Source organism: Mustela lutreola, chromosome 2, assembly GCF_030435805.1.
Source record: "Mustela lutreola isolate mMusLut2 chromosome 2, mMusLut2.pri, whole genome shotgun sequence".
Lineage (NCBI taxonomy): Eukaryota > Metazoa > Chordata > Mammalia > Carnivora > Mustelidae > Mustela > Mustela lutreola.
The window spans coordinates 223,410,302-223,429,576 of record NC_081291.1 but is presented as its reverse complement, the minus strand read 5'-3'; the positions used below and the strand labels follow the sequence as shown (position 1 = coordinate 223,429,576).

General features: G+C 61.1%; 1 protein-coding gene and 1 long non-coding RNA gene across 3 annotated transcripts; one reads left to right on the top strand and one right to left on the bottom strand.

The window, feature by feature from the left end:
* Positions 1-9,871: 9,871 nt before the first annotated feature.
* On the bottom strand, positions 9,872-15,077 carry LRRC3 (leucine rich repeat containing 3). The gene is made up of 3 exons (XM_059164908.1): positions 14,902-15,077; positions 12,759-14,220; positions 9,872-12,452 (listed from the first exon to the last, which is right to left on the bottom strand). Exon 2 carries the CDS (start codon positions 14,064-14,066, stop codon positions 13,293-13,295), a length of 774 nt encoding a protein of 257 aa, XP_059020891.1. The 5' UTR covers positions 14,067-14,220; positions 14,902-15,077; the 3' UTR covers positions 9,872-12,452; positions 12,759-13,292.
* Positions 13,178-19,275, top strand: LOC131825451 (uncharacterized). 2 transcript variants are annotated; one of them, XR_009351262.1, is made up of 4 exons: positions 15,521-16,009; positions 16,505-16,655; positions 17,112-17,462; positions 17,914-19,275. It is a non-coding gene; the product is annotated as an uncharacterized LOC131825451 (long non-coding RNA). The 2 variants fall into 2 exon arrangements; XR_009351263.1 differs by lacking the exons at positions 15,521-16,009; positions 17,914-19,275 and adding an exon at positions 13,178-13,261 and having other exon boundaries at positions 17,112-17,700.

Below are 19,275 nucleotides of genomic sequence, written 5' to 3'. Positions count from 1 at the left end.
CCCAAAGCGTGGCAGTGTCTGCGTGTGTCCGGGGGGACAGCTCTTTATGGACAGGTCACAGGGGCAGGGCGCGCCCGCCACCGCAGGGGGTTATGACCCTGAGGCTCAAGTTGCCCAGCTGGAGGGTACCTGTCCTCCACAGGGAGCTGGTGCCTCTGGCCTCAGTTTCCCCAGAAGGCAGTGGGGGTAGGTTGAGGTGAGGAACGGCCAGGGGTGCGGGTCAGGTGTCCCACCCGTGGGGGACAGGGCCCGTCCCTGGGGCCCGTGTGTCTGTGCACGCCGGCCGGCTCCCTGGTCACCACGGCTGGTCTCACAGGCATGCAGTCTGGACCTGGAGGGCCGCCTCGGGGCCAGCGCTCACTCGGCAGCCCCATGCCTGATGCCCCAGCCCTACCGCCAGCAGGGCCTCTGCTCTGGGAACCTGCGGGAGGAGGGGAGGCACCATCACCTCCAGGAAGGCCTCCCGGATAGAATCAGTGCTGCTCACCAGAAGCTTTGCTGGAGAGCCCCATGGAGACCAGGGAGTGCGCACATGGGCGGGAGACCGGGGTGGGCTCGAGCCAGGCCTGTTCCATCACCCACGACCACCAGCCCCGGGAGAGCGAAGGCCCGGGAGGGACATGGAGCCAGGCTGCTCAGGGGCCCACACTCGGTTTAATGCTCCGTCGCTTCCGTCGTGAAATTCTCCGTGATCTTTGCCACGGATCCCGGAGCAAGGCGCACGGTGCCGCTCCAGCCAGCGGAGTCTGGCTCCCACGACCACATCCGTGTGAGACCTGAGGGCGCTTCCTCCTCCCGGGAAGGAAAGCGGGGTCTCAGGCTGGGCCAGACGGGGATTGCAAGAGGCCTGGGCCCTCCTCATTTCCAGAAGCGGGGATTTTTCTAGAGCCCCCTTGGGGCCCATACATGGCCATGTGCCTCCGAGAGGGCTGGGGCTAACCCCGGACAGCACGTCCCTCCCAGGGATGACAGCAGGGGCGGGGGAGGGGTGCCCTGGGGCCCCAGGGTGTCTGGGCCACGTGGCCGTGGTGATGGCCATGGGTCCGCGGGTCCAGGGCGGTGGGCCGAGGGCACCACATGAAAGGACCCCAGTCACGTGAGAGCCACAAACCACAGTCTGCGCGCGTCCCCAGTACTGCCCAGAGCACGTACTAGAGCACGTCTGTGCTTTATGTGAAGTTCAGATTGCAGCGGGTGTCCAGCTTCGGTCACTCCCTCTGTCTGCGTCCCGAGGAGCAGTGGTGTGGACGAGCCCCTCTCAGGGTCTGCTGGGGGCGGCTCTGGTTTTTCTGAGATTTGACACAAGGAAGAACGTCAGAGGCCATGACGGGCCGGGGCAGGCGCCCTGCGATGATTCTGTGTGTCGACTCAGAGGGTGCTTCAGGGTGACATTAACCCCGCTCAGAGGACCCCGAGTAAAGCAGCTGGCTGTCTGCAAAGCAGGCCCCCCCAGTCAGGGGGAGGCGGGGTTGGAAGGACAGAGCAGGCTTCCCGAGAAGGGATTTCCCAGACGGGAGCTGCCCCTTCGGCCCTACCCAGCGTCCCCCAGGCCGGCGGCCCTCCCAGCCTCCGAGACCCTCTGCGCCTAGTCCCTGTGACAAGGCCCTTGTCCCTCCTGCCCTGTCCCATCGGGGCCGATGTTCTGCAGAGCCCGGCGGCACAGTGGGCTGACGGACAAAGCGCTCAGGAGCTAGGACACCTCAGGTTTGGTTCCACGTGCCATGACCCAGGTACCCAGCCTCGGCTTACCCATGGGGGAAGGGCCCGCTGGCGCCATCTCTCAGCTTCTCTCTCCCTGGAGAGACCGGGACAGACGTGAGCCAGCTTCCTCTCGGCCTGGCAGTTGTCGCTGTGGCATGGGGCTCGCCCTGGGGGTAAGGGCCGGGGCTAGGGGCGGCCCCCCAGGGAGGAAGGCGGCCGGGGACGCGCAGAACATGCAGCGGGAGCGACCACGTCCCCGCCCGGGGCTTCGCCAGCAAACCGCCGCCGTGTCCTTGGCCCAGTATCTGATCTCGGTTCTCCTGCGTGTGAGTCCAGATTTGTTTAAGTTACGAATGCAAACAAGAGGGAAACGGTCAGAACGTTAAAATATTTACATCTTCTCCAGTGAGCGCTCTGGTTTCTGTCCAGTTGATGAAGGTTTGCCGGGCGGCGGGCGGCTCCGCGTGAATCTGCGTGTGACCTGTGGGGCCACGTGCTTGTCAGGCGGGCAGCCGCGCTGTTTCCTCTGGACGGCGTTCCGGGGTCTGCTGGGCGGACATCGTCCGTGAACCCATGGGATTCTCTCCAAGGCGCTTCACTGGGATAAAGAAGGTCGTGTCTTGAAGTCGGGATTTCCTGGAGAAATCCTGTCCGTGGCAGCTTCTCCAGGTCCTGCTCTGGCCCAGGCTCCCCCGGAACAAGGCTCGGCACAACCCGTCCCCCCAGTCTGGCCAGGAGGGGACTCGGCCTCTCTCACAGTCTGTCAGGTCGGGAAGCGGAGGACTGCGGGCCGAGTGCCTCGTCCACCGCGGCCATCGCTCCCAGCGTGATGGGCTCCTCTTCCAGACGCCTCCTGACCTCGCCACCACCAACACGGACCCCAGCGTCTGCCACACACACGCAGATACACACACACGCACACCCTCCTATAAACACACCCGTTCAGGCACGCCCACACACACGCATGCACATGCCTCCCACACCCATACACATGCACACAAGTGCACACCTTGAACACACACTTACACACATCTCTACAGACACATGCACACCTCCCATATACACACTTGCTCAGGCATGCCCACGCACGCACATGTACATACTTTCACACCCCCCCACACACACACCAGCTCACATCTTGCACACACACCATACACACCCTCTCGCACACACCCATGCACACACACACACACACACCGGCGTACACCTTGCACACACCTACACACATGCACATGTATACACGCTCACATGTGCACAAATACACATGGCCCACACCTGTGCACACACAGACACACACAGACACACACAGGTGTGCACACGTCTTCCAGTCCCTCCTAGCCAAGGGCTGTGTCCTGGGCAGACCCGGGGCCTGGTTCTGCAGAAGCTCGGTGCCGGCTCACGGCCCGGGTGGCAATGGCCGACTGTTCGCACCGAGTCCCACTATGTGCCCGCTGTCCTGCCGGACCTGGGGACACGCACATGACCACACAGTCCAGCCACCACTAAACTCTCCGGGGGTTAAAACCCGGATTCCTCAGGGTGAGCCTCAAGGCCCCACAGACCCGCCGTCTCCTCCTCTCCTCGGGCCCCGCCTGGCCCCGCAGGCTGCCTCCGCCTCCCTGCCCCCGGGCCATTCACCTGCTCCCCTCCAGGCTGGCATTCTCCGTCCCTCGTGTCAGCTTTCCCTCACCCAGGCCCTGCGAGAGGCCCTCCCCGACTCAGGTCAACGAAGCACCCCCCCCCCAACCTCCAGGGCACCCAGGACTCCGTCTCTCTCACCTGCTCGCACTTGGCCACACAAAACAGAGAAGTTCAGAACACGCGGGTTTGCTCCTTCGGGTCTCGCTCTGCCTAGGGATATGTGGGGCCATTCACTACGGGCTCCGAGCGTCTCCGCAGCGCAGGCTCCCCGGGGGCTCCCAGCCCTCCCCAGGGTGGAGGTGCCCTGCGTGCCCCCGGCCCTCTGCCCCCGGCTGGAGACTTGTCCCTGTCATGACGTCTTTGTTCTTACTGCTGACTTTATTTTACTTCTTTAAAGACTTCATCTATTTATTTGAGAGAGAGAGAGCACAGAAGGAGAGGGAGAGGGGGGAAGCAGGCTCCCCACCGAGCAGAGAGCCCGATGCGGGACTCGATCCCAGGACCCCGGGATCACGACCAGAGCCGAAGGCAGACGGCTCACCGACGGAGCCCCCCAGGCGCCCTCTTATTGCTGATTTTACTGCTCATTTTTTTTTAAAGATTTTATTTATTCATTTGACAGAGAGAGATCACAAGTAGGCAGAGAGGCAGGCAGAGAGAGAGAGAGGGAAGCAGGCTCCCTGCTGAGCAGAGAGCCCGATGCGGGACTCGATCCCAGGACCCTGAGATCATGACCTGAGCCAAAGGCAGCAGCTTAACCCACTGAGCCACCCAGGCGCCCCTTTACTGCTCATTTTTGTTGCTTTATTCCCTCCTATGACAAGTCCGTCACTCGTGTATCTGTTCTACCGACCGGCCTCTGGGTGGTTTCCCGTCCGGGGCTGCAGCAGACGTCACCGAGCCCCATGCGTGGCCCGTGGGGTCACTGCTGGAGCCGCGTACCCAGGGGCAGAGCTTTCTCACCAGCCGCTGTCCAATGGCCTGGCCGTCTTCAAGTCTTTCGTTCCCGTGATAACAGAGAGCTCTCAGTCTGATGGCCGGCGGGGACTCCCGTGCCGCCGTGTGTCCCCGGAGCCCAGGCAGTCTGCCCTTTGCCCAGGAAAAAACACGAGAGGTCGGCGGGAACATGGCAGAAACAGTGAGAGCATTTCACAAGCTCAGTCGGCCCGGAAGTGCGTGAAAGGGCCCGAGCCCAGCTTGTCCGCTTCCACGGAGGGAGGACAGCAGAGAGCCAGAGTAGCACTGGCCACTGTCGCAAGCAGTCACACACTAGTGGCCTAAAGCAACAAGAATGTTTTATCTTACAGCTCTGGGGCTCAGAGGGCCCAGCCGGGTCTTACTAGGCCAAGGTCAAGGGGTGGGCGGCGGCGTCACTCCTCTGGGGGCCCCAGGGCAACCCCTTCCTGTCTCCTCCAGCTTCTAGAAGCCGCCTGCTTTCCTTGTGGGGGGGCTCCTCCTCCGCCTTCATGGCCCGCAGCGGGGGGCTTCCGCCGTCCGCCTGGATCACTTCCTTCTGCCCCGCCTTCCACCTGCAACCATCACGAGGCCCATCAGGACGACAGAGGATAGAGTCCCTTTCCCAAGGCCCCTGGCCAGCAACCCGAACCCCACCTTGCTGTGGGACCTAACACAGTGACAGGTTCTGGGGATTCAAAGATGGGGTCATCTTGGAGGGCCCAGCACTCCCAGCAGCTTTGACCCCCTCCCCACTTCCACCGCATGAACAGCTGAGACCCTTCTGCCTGGGTCCCAGACCCTGGTGTGTCCCCCGAGAGGGCTCCCGTGCTGGGGGGAGGGGCAGGGCTGTGTCCAGTCAGGACCCTCGAGGTCTCATCCAACAGAGCGTGACTTTCACAGAGACGGACGGTCGCCCACGCGCAGACAGAGCCTGGCTGAAACCGTCCCAACCCCTTAGAGATAAAGTCTGAGGAAACCACAAAGTCAGGCTCTGGGAGAGGAGTCAGGCTCTGGACAGACCCTCCAGTGACACGCACGGCCTCGGTTTCCTGAGTCACTGTGGGGTGTCGTGCGCCGCGACCAGGTCCCAATGCTGCCACTTCGGAGGGTGAGTGGGCGATCCACAGAATGTTCTGGAATGTACTGAGTTATACTAAACCAATTCAATTTGGTCTTGGCACAAATTCAGAAACATTGAAGTTATAGATGTCAGAAATAAAAAATTCCGGAAGAGATTTTTTTCTATTTGGATGGAAACTTTTTAGACGTAAAAACAATGGCAATAAATGAAAACGGAAGATTACGTATTTGTCAAATAGATAATGTTGTGCTTTTTCAAAATATTGAAAAGTACAGTTGAAATACCAGCCTGCTGGTCCATCAGGGCTGGACTCGCTCCCCGAGGCCTGGAGGAAGCTCACACGCCAGTGCACACGCGAGGCCCTCGCGGGAACCAGAGCAAAGGGCGTGAGCAAACATTCACAGCAGAGGAAAACAGGCTTGAATTCTGGGGAGTTACAGCCCAGGTCACCGTGGCGTCCCAGGGACAGGTGCTCCGGGGCCCGTCGTGGTGACAGGATTTGCCCGGTCCGTCCCGTGGGGCTGCCGCGCTGCTAAAAACTCAGCAGAGTGGTTCCTTCTGTTGGCGATGGAAGCTACTGGCTTGGGAAACCTCAGGCTCAGTGTCCTAATTATTATGACATCGACTGCTGGCCTCTGATTCTCGGTCCAGAGCAAGGACAGGAGGTCTGGTGTCCGTTTCCAGCCCTCGCCCCAGTGGTTCCAGCGACCGGCCCCAGAGAGACCCCAGAGCAGGGGAAGCTGGTGGGCTCTTGGCTCAGGCCGACGGCACACATGGCCACCCACTGGTCAACACCGCTAACCCACAGACACAGCAGGGCCCGGCCCCCTGGCCAAGGTCGGCCCGCGCTGGCGGGGGCCCTGCAGTCGGTGCAGAGGAGCTACGGGCTGAGCGTGAGGCAGCGGGAGGGCTGAGGGCTCAGGAGAGACGGACTGGGCAGCGGGGCTCCCTGAGCCTCCTCACCAGTCCCGGCCGGCTGGGCACTGGGAGCCTGGTGGGCTTGACGCAGGAAGAGACTTCCCAGGGGCGACACCCCGGCCGGCAGACTCTGTCCTGGAGCCGCGGCGGCCACAGTCGCTCGCGAGCAGGGTGGACGCACAATCCCCGCACACGCTCTCCCTCCGCCTGGCTGCTGAGGCTTTGGGGACGGTGCCCATGTCCGTCTGCCGTCCAGAGCTGCGTGGCGGCCAGGTCACAGCTCAGCGGGGCGCCTGCCAGCTCAGGGGACCCTGGACCGTCTGTAGCCGCTGTGCCCCCATGTCCCCACCTCCTTTGCACAGACACCCAGCCGGCGCATAGCGGCTTCTGACAGCCGGCGTCCCCAGCAGCGCCCAGTGGCCGGCCTGGCCGCCAGCCCTGTGCCGGCTCCCCGCAGGCCGCCCCGCATGCCGGGCCTCGCGGGCCTGGATGGACTCTGCCCTCCTGGCCCCTCCCGCTGCACTGCGCTTCGACCCCAGGCAAATCCCTGGCCCACCTCTGTGTTGACAGGCCTTGGGCCTGTCCCTCCCAAGTGAGAACTTCCAGGCCCGGCGTCAGGAGGCCCAGATTCCTGCGCAGCCTGGCCCCCACCCGGCGGCTCCGGATTGGACACTGGTCTCCTCCAGACCTTGGAGTCTCAGTCTCTCAGCTGAAAATGGAAACACTCTCGACCGCGCGGGGCCCCTGGGAGGATTCGCGGGGCGTGCTGGGGAGCAGGCGCCCGGTGCCCTGTGCCCTGCTACCCCGGCCTGGCAGGCAGCCTCGTGCTGGGGCCTGAGGGCTGCTGCATACCCACTTCCTGCAGGGCTGGGCACCCTCCTGACTCTGGTCCTCAGCTCCTGCCCCCAGGCCTGCCCCAAAGTGGGGTCAAACCCCCGTCCCTGCTCCTGTACCTGCCCTGCCCCCCGCCCCACTCCCAGCCCGACTCACCAAGCCCCCAGCATCTGCCCAGATGCCCCAGGTTAGATGGGGGCAAGGCTCTCCCTCTCCAGCCTGGGTGCCCAAGGCAGTGGGGGTGGGGTGCACCTGCTGGAGGGGTGTGTGTGAGAGTGAGGGGTGCGTGACCCCGCGAGACTGCGTGTGTGCGACCATGTGGGGAGTATGCTCGCCTGGCGCGTGTGTGTGGTGAGTGTGAGTGCGTGCCCGTGGGGGTGTAGGGCTGTGCGTGAGAACGTGGGGCACACGCTTGAAAGCGTGTGTGGTGTCTGTGGGGCCGCCCTGCTGCACCCGACGCTGTGGCCCCGCCTGCTCCCTGGGGGCCCTTCCTCTGGAAAGGGAGTGAGGCCAACAGGGGACATGAGCTCCCGGGGTCACCTGGCCACGGGCTGAAGGGCACACTGGCTCCGAGAGCTCAGAGGTGGAGATGGTGAGTAGGGCGGCCACTGGGCACGGGCGGCCATCTGCTCCGGCCACGCCGGCCACTCTCAAAGTGAGGTCTGTGCCTGTCCCCTGAGTCTGCTCTACAAAGTGCCACACACCTACTCTCCTAGACAAGGCAGTTCTGGAGACCAGACGCCCCGACGGGCTCCACGGGGCTAAACACCGTGGGCAGGACTGGTTCCTTCCGGAGGCTCCAGGAGAGGATCTGCTCCGTCCCCTCCCCGGCGTCCCGAGGCGCCTGCGTTTCCTCCAGCTCTCCTCAGTCCCTGGCCCTGTCTTCCATCCTCGCAGGCTCCTGGGATGGGGACACGGACGTCTCCGTGGCTGCATGAGTTAGGGAGAGGTGGGGAAGGCAGAGCAGGCTCGCTGGGTGCCCGGTGCCTGGGTCGGGGCACAGGGGTCAGGCAGTGAGGGCGACCTTGCAGCCTGGGCTTGAACTGGAAGCATCCACCTGAACCCAAGGCTGACTTTTCTCTCAAACAGCTCGGTCCGCCAGACGGGCCTGGGCACAAGGGCCCCCTGGGCACAGGGGTCTAGCGATGTCACCACACAGAAAGGACCAGAGCAGCGGCTGAGCCCAGGGTTGGGGGGCGGGGAATGTGCGGGGCAAGAACACGCGGTCCCAGCTGGGGGCAGCCCACCAGACTCGGCCCACACGGGGAGGGTCCCCCTGCTGCCCGGCGGCTGATTCGAGCTTCACCCAGGAAAGGAAGCCAAGCGGTTTGAAACACAGTCTGTGTGTTGAAACTCTTGCATAATGACGCTTTCAAAATTACTGGTCATTTTCAGAGGAACCAACTCTTTGTTTTGAAAACTGATAAAGAACCACACATTCGCCATGCCATTGCCACATGACGCGGCCACCGGAGAACCCGTGTGTGAGGCTGCTGCGGCTGACATATGGGGAAGGGGCCACAGAGCGGAGAATCCGTGGGCAGTGGCCCCAGGCACGTAGCAACCCTCGGCGTTGACCGTGCGAGGCTGCTAACCCCACACCCTCGCGGAGGGCACAGCACCACCCACAGCGCGGCCTTGCTAGGAAAAGCAAACCGAACCACCAGGTTCCCAGGAACAGGGACGGAGGAACAAACCTAACGCCACCACAGGACACGCAGCAAAACGCAGACGGTGGGGGCGGGTCACGGGACGACCACAGCACTGCAGGGAAGCGAGGACGGATCGGGGAGGAGCCTTTCCACGCCACAAGCCCAGCGGCCATGCCAGGCAGGTGTGCGGTCTGTCCTTGATGGAGCGCCGACCCAAACCAACCCCAAAATTTAGAGACGGTAGGGCACGTGTGGCTGTTCAATGGCATTGGAGAGCCACGGTAATTTCTCGGTGCAGTAACAGTTTGTGTTCAACGGATTCCACTTACATGAAACTTCTAGAAAAGGTAAAACTACAAAAAAAAAAAAAAAAAAAAAAAAGAGTTTCTACATGAAAAAAAAAAAAAAAAGGCACCGTTCCCGCAGGCAGAACCGCACTGACCAGGAGAGAGCGCTGCTTCCTGCACCGGGGGACCTCTTCAAGAACGGCAGGACCGGGTGACACTGTGAAAGTGGGGGGTCCTGCAGGTGGCAGAGAGACACCCCCGTCACCCCACCAGGAGCTGCGGGGCAGGGCCAGCGCAGGAAGCAGGAGGTAGCGCACAGAACACACAAGACCTGGTCTGAGCAGCCCAGAAGGTGGACGGGCACAGGCAGGACCTGGGGTGGGACAGGCCGTTGGGGACACAGATTTACCACCCACTGCGGTGACCTCAGGTGACCCTCGCACCAGCCCGGGAGCGGCTGGACGAAAGCCCTCCGCCAGCAGCGGAGCACGGCGCCCTGGCTCAGTGTCCTGGGGCCGGCGAGGGGGGTCTGGCTGCCGATGGCCGTCACGATGTCAAGCGGCGGCCCTCCTCCCCCAGGTTTACCTCCTGGCTGCCAGGACTGGTTCGAGCCCGTAGGAGCCGGCCCCAGCGCCCACCGCGGCCGCCTGCCGACAGACTCCTGCACGTGTGGGCTCCCGGGTCTGACAGGTGTGGCCACTCGGCTAGGTGGCAAGGTGGCCGTGAAGCTGGGGTGGGTGGAGGGGGTCTGGGCTGGGCGGGCCCCGGGGGAGCCGATAATAGAATCCACTCCAGAGGACTTAAGCACAGCGAGGTTTACTGAGAGTTCAGGGGCAGGGGGAGGACAGTGGGTCAGACCTGAGACCCAGCTTCCGGGAAGATGGCTCCAGAAACCACGCCAGGCTCCTGCTTGCGCTGGGAGCTCCCACCACTCCAGGACGGTCCATCTCTGCCGGGGACTGCCCGAGCAGCCCCGCCTCCTCCCCAGGGGACCCGTCCAGGATCATGCGTCGTGCGGAGCGCACTGCCAGAGCCGGGGAGCCAACCAGCCAGCCAGGCAGGCAGGGCCGGTGCACGGCCCACCAAGGGGCTCCCAGTGCCTGTGGCCAGGGCCCCGCTGTGCTGCTCAGAACTCTCAGGAGAGCGCACCTCGCACCCTGGCTTGACTTTGCAGATGGCCTTCTCCTGGCCCTGGGCAGAGCTCTGCAGTTCGGCCCAGCCCCACTCCAGCCCCCCTGCACACAGGCCTTAGACCCTCGTGGGAATGCTAGCCACCCCTGGGCTGCGCCTGTGGCTGACCCTCCCTTTAACCACCGGACTCCCTCGTCTCCTACCCGCAGCCGCTGTCCATTAGGAAACACATGCAGGCCAGACTTCCTCAAACTCACATCCACTTTAAAACTGTCCCCCCTGCCCCGCTACAGGCCAAGCTGGGGACGGGTGGCCCCGCGGGGGGAGGTGGCCCCTGGGTCCCAGGCTGTAGGGCAGGGTGAACAAGGGAAGCTGTTCCATGTCCACAGGGGCCAGCGCCCCTAGTCCTGCCTCCTACAGCCCGCAAGCAGTTCCCGGGAGTGGCCTGGGAAGGGCTTCAGGAGCAGAGCTGGGAGCCGCCCCCCCACCCAGCACGGAGAGCCCCTGAGTGCCAGGATGGCCCATCCCTTACACTGGGCCACCCGTGGGAGTGACCCCAAAACCCGAAGAGGAGGGAGGCTGGGGTGCCAGGAGGCACCCTCCTAGGGTCAGGGTCAGGGTCAGGGTCAGGGTCTGGGGTGGGACTCTTGATACCAGGAGCACCAGTGGAGAGACTGGGGACCGAGGGAGCAGCCCAACCAGACCAGCTGGGCTGGGCGACCAGGCCCCCACCGGGTTCTACCAGCCCCTCCCTGGCCCTCTTCCCCACGCTGGCCCTGAGGTCTCCCTCGAAGCCAGAGTGCCACCACCGACCCCCATGGGAAGGAAGGGAGGTCCTGTCACCCCCCAAGCAGGGGTGGCTGTTCCAGCTCTCTGCCCCATGGGGAGCCCCAAAGTCACCCTGCCCTGACCCCTGACCTGTGAAGCGTTACCTCCCGTGGCCAGGGCGCTCAGCAGCCCAGGCTGTGTCTCTGTATAAAGTGCTCTGAGAGTCCCCATTCAGATCACAGTGAGAGTCAGGGGCCACCCATGTCCCATAGGGCTGTGAGCCCCCACCCCGACGGACAGGAACCCTCTTTGTCCCATACCTGACACCGTCAACACTGATTCTGTCCATGAGGCCAGGTTGACCGCCCCCACCCCCCCACCAGTCTCTACAGATTTCAGGGCCGGGGTGCAGGCTGAGTCTGCTGTGGGGCCCATGGGGGCATCCAGGGATATGCGCCCACACGGGGCAGCAAGGAAGGGGCTGGGCCCAGCTGGGGTGTCGTCCTGAGGCGTCCCTCAAGGGGAGAGAAAGGGAGGGGGAAAGGGGAGAGCAGAGGGCCCCCCGGAACCAGGGCTGTGAGCTCCATGACCAGGAAGGAGCTCCGTGGTCCTGGAGTTTAGGGACCTGGGGGGGTTTCCTGGAAGGAGGTGTCCACTCTGGGATGCGTCCCCGTGAAGGGTGATCCCAGAAGGGCCAGGAGGGCCCGGCAGCCCTGGCGTGTCCGGGGTCCTCGGAAAGGGGCAGCGTCACCCCACACTCCCCATACACCCATCCACCACGAAGAGCCTGCATTGGGGGGAACCCAGGCTCTGGGCTGATTCCGGCGTAAGAGGAAATGGTGAGCTTCCGGGCAGGAGGACAGGTGCCCCCGCCCCAGAGCTAAGGCCCCGCCTTCCATCCCCGCACCCCCGGCTTGGGCGGTGGGCGCAGAAGCAGGCTGCTAGCCTGTGGGAGGTATTGGGGGGCATCACTGGAAAAATCAGGACCTTGTGTGGATGGGCCTCTAGGCGTCAGCTGTGCGGTCTGGATCTCCGAATCGTGGCACGGTGGGATCTGCGTTCAAGGCCCACTTGAGGTCACGGGACGCCCTCCAGGTGCAAACCACCCTCTGCTGTAATTCCTTCTAAGCATCAGCTTCCCGAGGCTTGGAACCTGCGCACCTTCAGTTCAGGCAATCCCTCCCTATTCGCGCTCCCCCCACATACCTGAAGCAATTTAAAAATAAGTACTCTTACAAAAGACATCAAAAAATAAAACTAGAAAGACGGCTCGCGTTACGTAAGTGCAGGTAACGTGTACCCTGAACGACAAGGGGCACGGCTGAGGGAGTGTGAGTTAGCTCTGCGGTTCCGGGGGGGCCGAGGTGAAGACGGATGGAGGCGGGGAGGCGGGCCGGGAGCTAGGCAGAGACTTCCCGTTGCTGGAGGAAAGGCAACGTCCCGCTGACCGGCCCGGACACGCCGAACAGCTGTCCTCCTGTCCTGGAGAAGAAGCAGCTTTCAGAGTCCGTGAGTAGAGGGGCGAGGCAGCCTCCAGACCCAGGACGACAGGCCTCCCCCCAGACCAGGCGCAGACAGTGGTGGCACTTGGGGCAGGGACACACGGCCCCCCGCCCCCTGCCCCCTGGAGATCCACTCTGGACCCTTCCCAGGTCTCTATCTGCGGTTTTCTTGGTTTGGGAGCCCCCTCTCCCCGGGCTGGAATCTTGGCACACGTGTTCCTCTTGGCAACACTCTGAGAATAAACAAATTGTTCAAAGGTTAGTTTGAACTACACTTTGCACTTACCTCTCGAGAGAAACCTGGTGTCTGCTACTTTGCTCTGGAAAGAGTTCTGCGGTCACATGCGTTCCGGTAGTACTACCCGGGGGACAAGCTAAGTCAGTTCTGCCTTCCGCAGAGAAGTCTACACCCTGCCGTCTGCGGGCTGACCTCACGCGCGTAGACCGGAGCCTTGCTTCTGGGAGTGCAACTCACACCCTCCAGGCGCCACACGGATGAGGCCGGCAGAGAGCAAGGGACATGGAATGTCATTGACAGACGACCTGGTTTCAAGTCCCTACGGGGTCACTGCCTGACTGTGGCTGTGGGCAACACCGCTTCTCCAAGCTCTGGCTTCCTGGCCCATGCAAGGGCCCGATGGTCATGTTTTGGGCTTGATGGGGGGCGCAGTAACTTCAGTGCAACGCAGGCGAGGGCTCTGTGGGGGGGAGGGGGCTGTGAGGACCCACCGCTCGGGGTCCAAAGAGCGCGGGTCAGCCGTCACCTGCTACGGAAGTGACACGGGACAGGTAGGTGCTGCTCTGCTTTGTCCAGCGGGCACTAGGGCACAGGGCCGGTGGGGTCCTTGGACACGGGGGCGCTGGGCAGGGACTTCAGGTACTCCAGGTGCCGCCTGGCATCCTCCTGGTTCTGGCGCACGTAGTACACGACGTAGGTGATCACCATGGTGAACCAGCCGAACATGGTGACCAGCATGGCCACGTCCGTGGTCTTGTGGTGGGTGCCGCAGAAGCTGACCCCGGAGTCCAGAGCCTGGATCAGCGGCTTCCCCACGAACTCCTCCTGCGCGGCCGTGTGGCAGGCGATCTCGTCCACGGACTCAGGGTCCAGCTTGAGCTCCCACAGGGCCTCCTGCAACGCACACTCGCAGTGCAGGGGGTTGTGGGAAAGGCGGACCTTGGCGCTGAGCTTGCCCAGGGCGTCCTTGGGAATCCTGCGGATGCGGTTACGGGACAGGTCCAGCAGCCGCAGGCCCCCGGCCAGGCCCGAGAAGGCGGCGGGGCTGATGGTCTCGATGATGTTCTGGGACAAGTCCAGCTCCCTCAGCTGGTGCAGGTGCTGGAAGGCCCCGTTAGGGATGTGGCTGAGCTGGTTGGCATCAAGCTTCAGAAGCACAGCGTTGGTGGGGATGTCCTTGGGGATCTCCTGCAGGCCCCTCGCGCTGCAGTGGACCGCCAGGGCCCCGGCGTGCTCAGGGCACTGGCAGCTCTGCGGGCAGGACGCGCCCAGGCGCAGGCAGAAGAAGAGGATGAGGCAGGACCCTCCCGTGGGGACCGGCAGAGATGAGGGGTTCTGCTTGCCCACGGGGCCCATGCTGACCACACCTGGGGACAGAGGGCAGTCCCCTCCCTCGGGGGCCGCAGACCTGCGTTCTCCCTGACGCCTGCAGCCGCCGCTGTGCAGGTGACCGTGGCGCAGACATCAACACTCCCTCCTTCGGCACGAGGGACAGCCGAGTTCTCCGCGTCTAAAAGAGAGCGGCCATCAGCGCTGCGGGCCGCGGTCCACAGGGAGCCCCAGGGCACTCTCTGACTTTGGGGGGAGATGTCACGGGCACCCTCAGGCGTCTGACCAGCGGGTTGGGTGTCTCTAACTTATTTCCAGAGATTCCCAAGGCCACCCAGAAGAGCAAGGGTCGGTCGCGCTGACCGCTGGCTGGGTCCAGGAACTCGGACACACCCAGGGCACGCCTAGGCGAGCAGGGGCCGGCTAGCCGGGCCAGGGGCCGCCGCTCGAACCCCCGCGGCTGGAAACGGGAAGAGAGGCCGCAGGGTTCTCCGGGGTGCGGGCAGCGGGACCCGCAAACCCGCGGGGCGCGCTCGGGGCCGGGCGGGCGGCGGTGGCCGGGGCGGCGGCTGTCGGGGACCAGCGCGTGCCCCGCCCCGGCACCCCGCGCGAGGCCGCCCGCACCCGGAGCCCTTCTTTGTCACCCGCGGGGGCGAGCACGCGGCCGGGGGCGGCGCCCAGCCTCTCGGTTGTGCGGGAGCAGGAAGGGAAGGGAGAAAAGCCAAGCCGTGGCGCGCGGCCGCGCTGGGGCGTGGAGTGGCGGGGCCGCGCGCGGGGCCTGCAGGGCGGGGCCGAGACCCCAGACCCGAGACCCCGCGACCCCGCGACCCCGGGCGGCGGGCGGGCGCGGCGGGAGCTTTACCTGCGCGGTCGCGTCTGGAGGCCGCTCCCGGCGCGGGGAGTGCGCGGGGCTCCCGGCACTCGAAGCCCGACCCGGAGCCACACCCCGGCGCGGAGGCGACCCCGGGCCTGAGCCCACCGCGGCGGCCGCTCGAACACACGCGGCCCCGCCTGCGGCTCCGCGGGGCGGGGGCGGGGCCCGGGGGCGGGGGCGGGGCTGCGAGGGCTGGGTGGGGCTTGAGGCGGCGCTATGAGGCGGGACTGGACGGGGCCTGGAGGCGGGGTCTGAGGCAGCGGAGAGGCTGGGCGGGGCTTGAGGCGGAATCTGGGACTGGGCGGGGCTTGAGGAGGAGCTGTGAGGCAAGATGGGGCGGGGCCTGAGGCGGTGGAGGGGGGAATTGGGCGGGGTCTGGGGTGGGCGTGGCCAGAACGGTGCAGGAAGACCAGGGGCCGGGCCTGGGGCGGGGCCGGGCCTGGGGCGGGGCCGGGCCTGGGGCGGGGCCGGGGTGAAGTGTGGGGTCTGTGGGACGCGAGCGGGGTGGGACGGGGGTGGAGATCACAGGGGCTGGGGGCGGGGATGGGGGCGGGGATGGGGGCGGGCCGTGAGACCGCAGACCCCGCCCCTGCCCGTGCGGCTCCCGCTGGGGTCTGGGGGCAGAACCTCCCGCGGTCCACTGCCCCCTGCCCGGCCCCGGCTGGTGGGTGCGGTTGGGCCTTCGCAGAGCTGCGTCCGGCCGCGGACCTGGGCTGCGGGGCGGCAGTGAGCGGGCGTCTCGCGTTTCAGCGGGGCCGGAGCCGTCTTCGGGGTTCCAGGGAGCCACGTGGTGTGGTGACCCCAAAGCCCGGCTGACGGTGGCCGCGTCCGACATCCGCGCGCCCGAAGGCCGGCACCGCAGTCAGCCGCCGGCCGGGGCCCCTTCCCCGCCGCCCCGCACCAGGCGAACTCGGCCTGCGGGTCACTGCGGGTCACTGCGCCACGGCTCGCAGGTCAGGTCCGGAGTCCGGTCGCCGCCCGCTTCGCGCTCCTTACCCCGCCCGGCTGTCCGCACCTGCCCCCGGGGGCGCGACGCGGCGGTGACGCGCTGTGCGAACGTCCGTGCCTGCGCGTCTGGGCTGACCACGCATCTGGGGTCGGTTTGGGATCCGACGTGAGATCCCGCTCACGGTGACTCGTTTCTGCCTCCGGTTACCCTCTTTCCGGCTGTTTCTTCCAGCACTGACCCCTCCCTGCTGGGCGGCCTTTGTGCCTCTGTCAAAATGCCCGGTCCTGCATGTGCGCACGCAGTCTGTTTCATCGGTCTGTTTGCTTATCGTTTAAAGGATTTTATTCATTTATTTAGAGAGTGGGGGGAGGGAGGGGGAGGGAGGGAAAGAATCCTATGCAGACCCCCACTAGGGCGCGGAGCTGGACCAGGGCCTCCGTCTCCCCAGCCTGAGACCATGACCTGAGCAGAAATCAACAGTCAGGCACTCAGTCGACTGAGCCACCCGTGCGCCCTCCTATCTGCTTCTTTTTATGCCAATTTTCCAAACGGTCTTCCTTGCTGTAGCTTTGTGGTTCTTGAGTCAGGCAGTGGGACCCTCCACTTTTTGTTCCTTCATAAAGTTCTTTTTCATTATCCTAGATGCTGTGCACTTCCTCCTGAGCGTTAGAACAGCTTGTCAGCTTCCAGCAAAAATGCCTGGTGCGTTTTGTTTGGGATCCCACTGAATCCCTACATCAGTTTGAAAAAGTTGATACCTTGACAATCCAGAGCCCTTCAGTCCATGAACATGGTATACCTTCCCATTCATTTAGAACTGCTTTTGTTTCTTTCAGCCCTGTTTTGTGGTCTTGCATCTCCCGTCATATTTATTTCTCATAATTTCATGTTATGTTAATGGTATCTTTATTTCAGTTTCCGCTAGCTAAATGCTAATGTATAGAAATAAAATTGATTTTTGTATACTGATCTTAACTTTGCTAAAATCACTTATCTGTTCTAGTAACTTTTTTATAGATACCTGAGGGTTTTCTGCGTATACAATCATGCTATCTGTAAATAAAAAGAGTACTCTTTTTTCCCCAGACTGGAGGACTTTTACTTCAATCTCTATCTAATTTCTTTGGCCTGTGGCTCAGTACTGACTGGGAAGACTAAGAGCATATCTCCTTGTTCATCCCAAACTTGGAGAGCGTCCAGTCTTTTAAAAATAATGTTAGTGGTAGATTTTTTTTTTTTTTTTTGGTAGCTGTTCTTATCAGTAAGAGGACATTTCCTTGTGAAAATAGAGGAAACCTCTTGAAAATGGAGTCAGGAAGCCCCAAAGAAGCACTCTCACGCACGTCCCGCGCCTTGCAATCTGCGTCACCACCAGGGAGGAGAAGGTAAGAGTTATCTTGAAGAAGGAGGACATTTTTCCCATAGGCATTAATAATTTCCTGCTCTTAAAAAAAAAGGAAGGAAGACCGCTCCCTGCCCTAGCAATGACACACTAACTAACCGCCACTTATCGCCAATGGGGAAATGCCACAATCGTGAACTCTTGTTTTCTCCAATAAACTCTTCAAAACAGCCCTTCTCAACTTTCTCCTGAAACCAAGTAAGCACTGACCTTCCCTTTGTCTCTTTGGAACTTCCTGTGGCTCACCTTAATTTGCCTCACTCCAGACTGCGATTCCTCTGCTATTCCTGAATACACTCCGTTTGCTAGTAAAATAGCTGGTCGTTTTATTTTTAAGGTTGATGTCTTCTATTTCTAGTTTGCTGAGAGTTTTTTTTAATCAGGAAGTGTTTTGGATTTTGTCAAATGTCTTTTCACCCATTGAGAACTTTTTGAAAATCAGTATATCCTTATGGAAGATTATATTAACTGATTGGCAAGTTTTAAATTAACCTTGTGTCCTTGGAATAAATCCCACTTGGTTATGCTGTGTCATCATTTTTATATGTTGTTACATCGTTTAAAGACATAGAGCTACTGAGGTTATATTTTTTCCTTGACTGAATGTTGATAGTTCATCTCTCTCAAGGAATTGTCTGTTTCCACATAGATCAATGGAACAGAATAGAGAACCCAGAAATGGACCCTCCATTCTATGATCAACTAATCTTAGACAAAATAGGAAAGAATAGCCAATGGGAAAAAGTCTCTCAACAAATGATGTTGGGAAAATTGGACAGACACATACAGAAGAATGAAATAACATTTTCCTACACCACACACAAAAATAAGCTCAAAATGGATGAAAGACCTAAATATGAGACAGAAATCTATCAAAATCCTAGAGGAGAACACAGGCAGCAACCTCTGTGACCTCAGCCGCAGCAACTTCTTGCTGGACATGCCTTCAAAGGCAAGGGAAGCAAAGGCAAAAATGAACTATTGGGGATTCATCAAGATAAAAAGCTTCTGCACAGCAAAGGAAACAGTTGACAAAGCCAAAGACAACCAACAGAGTGGGAGAAGATATTTGCAAACGACGTATCAGTTAAAGGGCTAGTGTCCAAGAGCTATAAAGAAGTCATCAAACTCAAGACCAGTAATCCAGTGAAGAAATCAGCAGAATACATGAATAGAATTTTCTCCAAAGAAGACATACAAATGGTCAACAGACACATGAAAAAGTGCTCCACTTCACTTGGCATTAGGGAAATACAAATCAAAACCACAATGAGATCCCACCTCACACCGCTCAGAATGGCTACAATTAACAAGTCTGGAAATAACCGGTGTTGGTGAGGATGCGGAGAAGGGGAGACCTTGTGCACTGCTGGTGGGAATGCAAGCTGGTGCGGCCACTCTGGGAAACAGTGTGGAGGGTCCTCGGAAAGTTACAAATAGAGCTGTGCTGCGACCCAGCAATTGCACTACTGGGTTTTTACCCTAAAGATACAAATGTAGTGATCTGAAGGGGCACGTGCACCCAAATGTTTATAGCAGCAAAGTCCACAAGAGCCAGACTGTGTATGTACACACACACACACACACACACACACACACTGGAATGTTTCTCAGCCATCAGAAAGGATGAAATCTTGACATTTGCAACAATCCAGATGGAACTGGAGGGCATTATGCCGAGTGAAATAAGTAAATCAGAGAAAGAAAATTATCATGTTATCATTCGTTCACAGCATTAAAAAAAACAAAGCCGAGGAGCATAGGGGAAGGGAGGGAACCATAAACAGGATGAAATCAGAGAGCGAGACAAACCCTAAGAGACTTAATCATATGAAATGAACTGAGGGCTGCTGGGGGTGGGGGATGGAACTGGGGGACGGGCATTCAGGAGGGCACGTGACGGGACGAACACTGAGTGTCGCGTGCAGCTGGTGAATCCCTGACCTCCCCCTCTGAGACTAACAATACACTGTGTGTTAGTGAATTGAACTTCAATAAATCAAAAATAAAT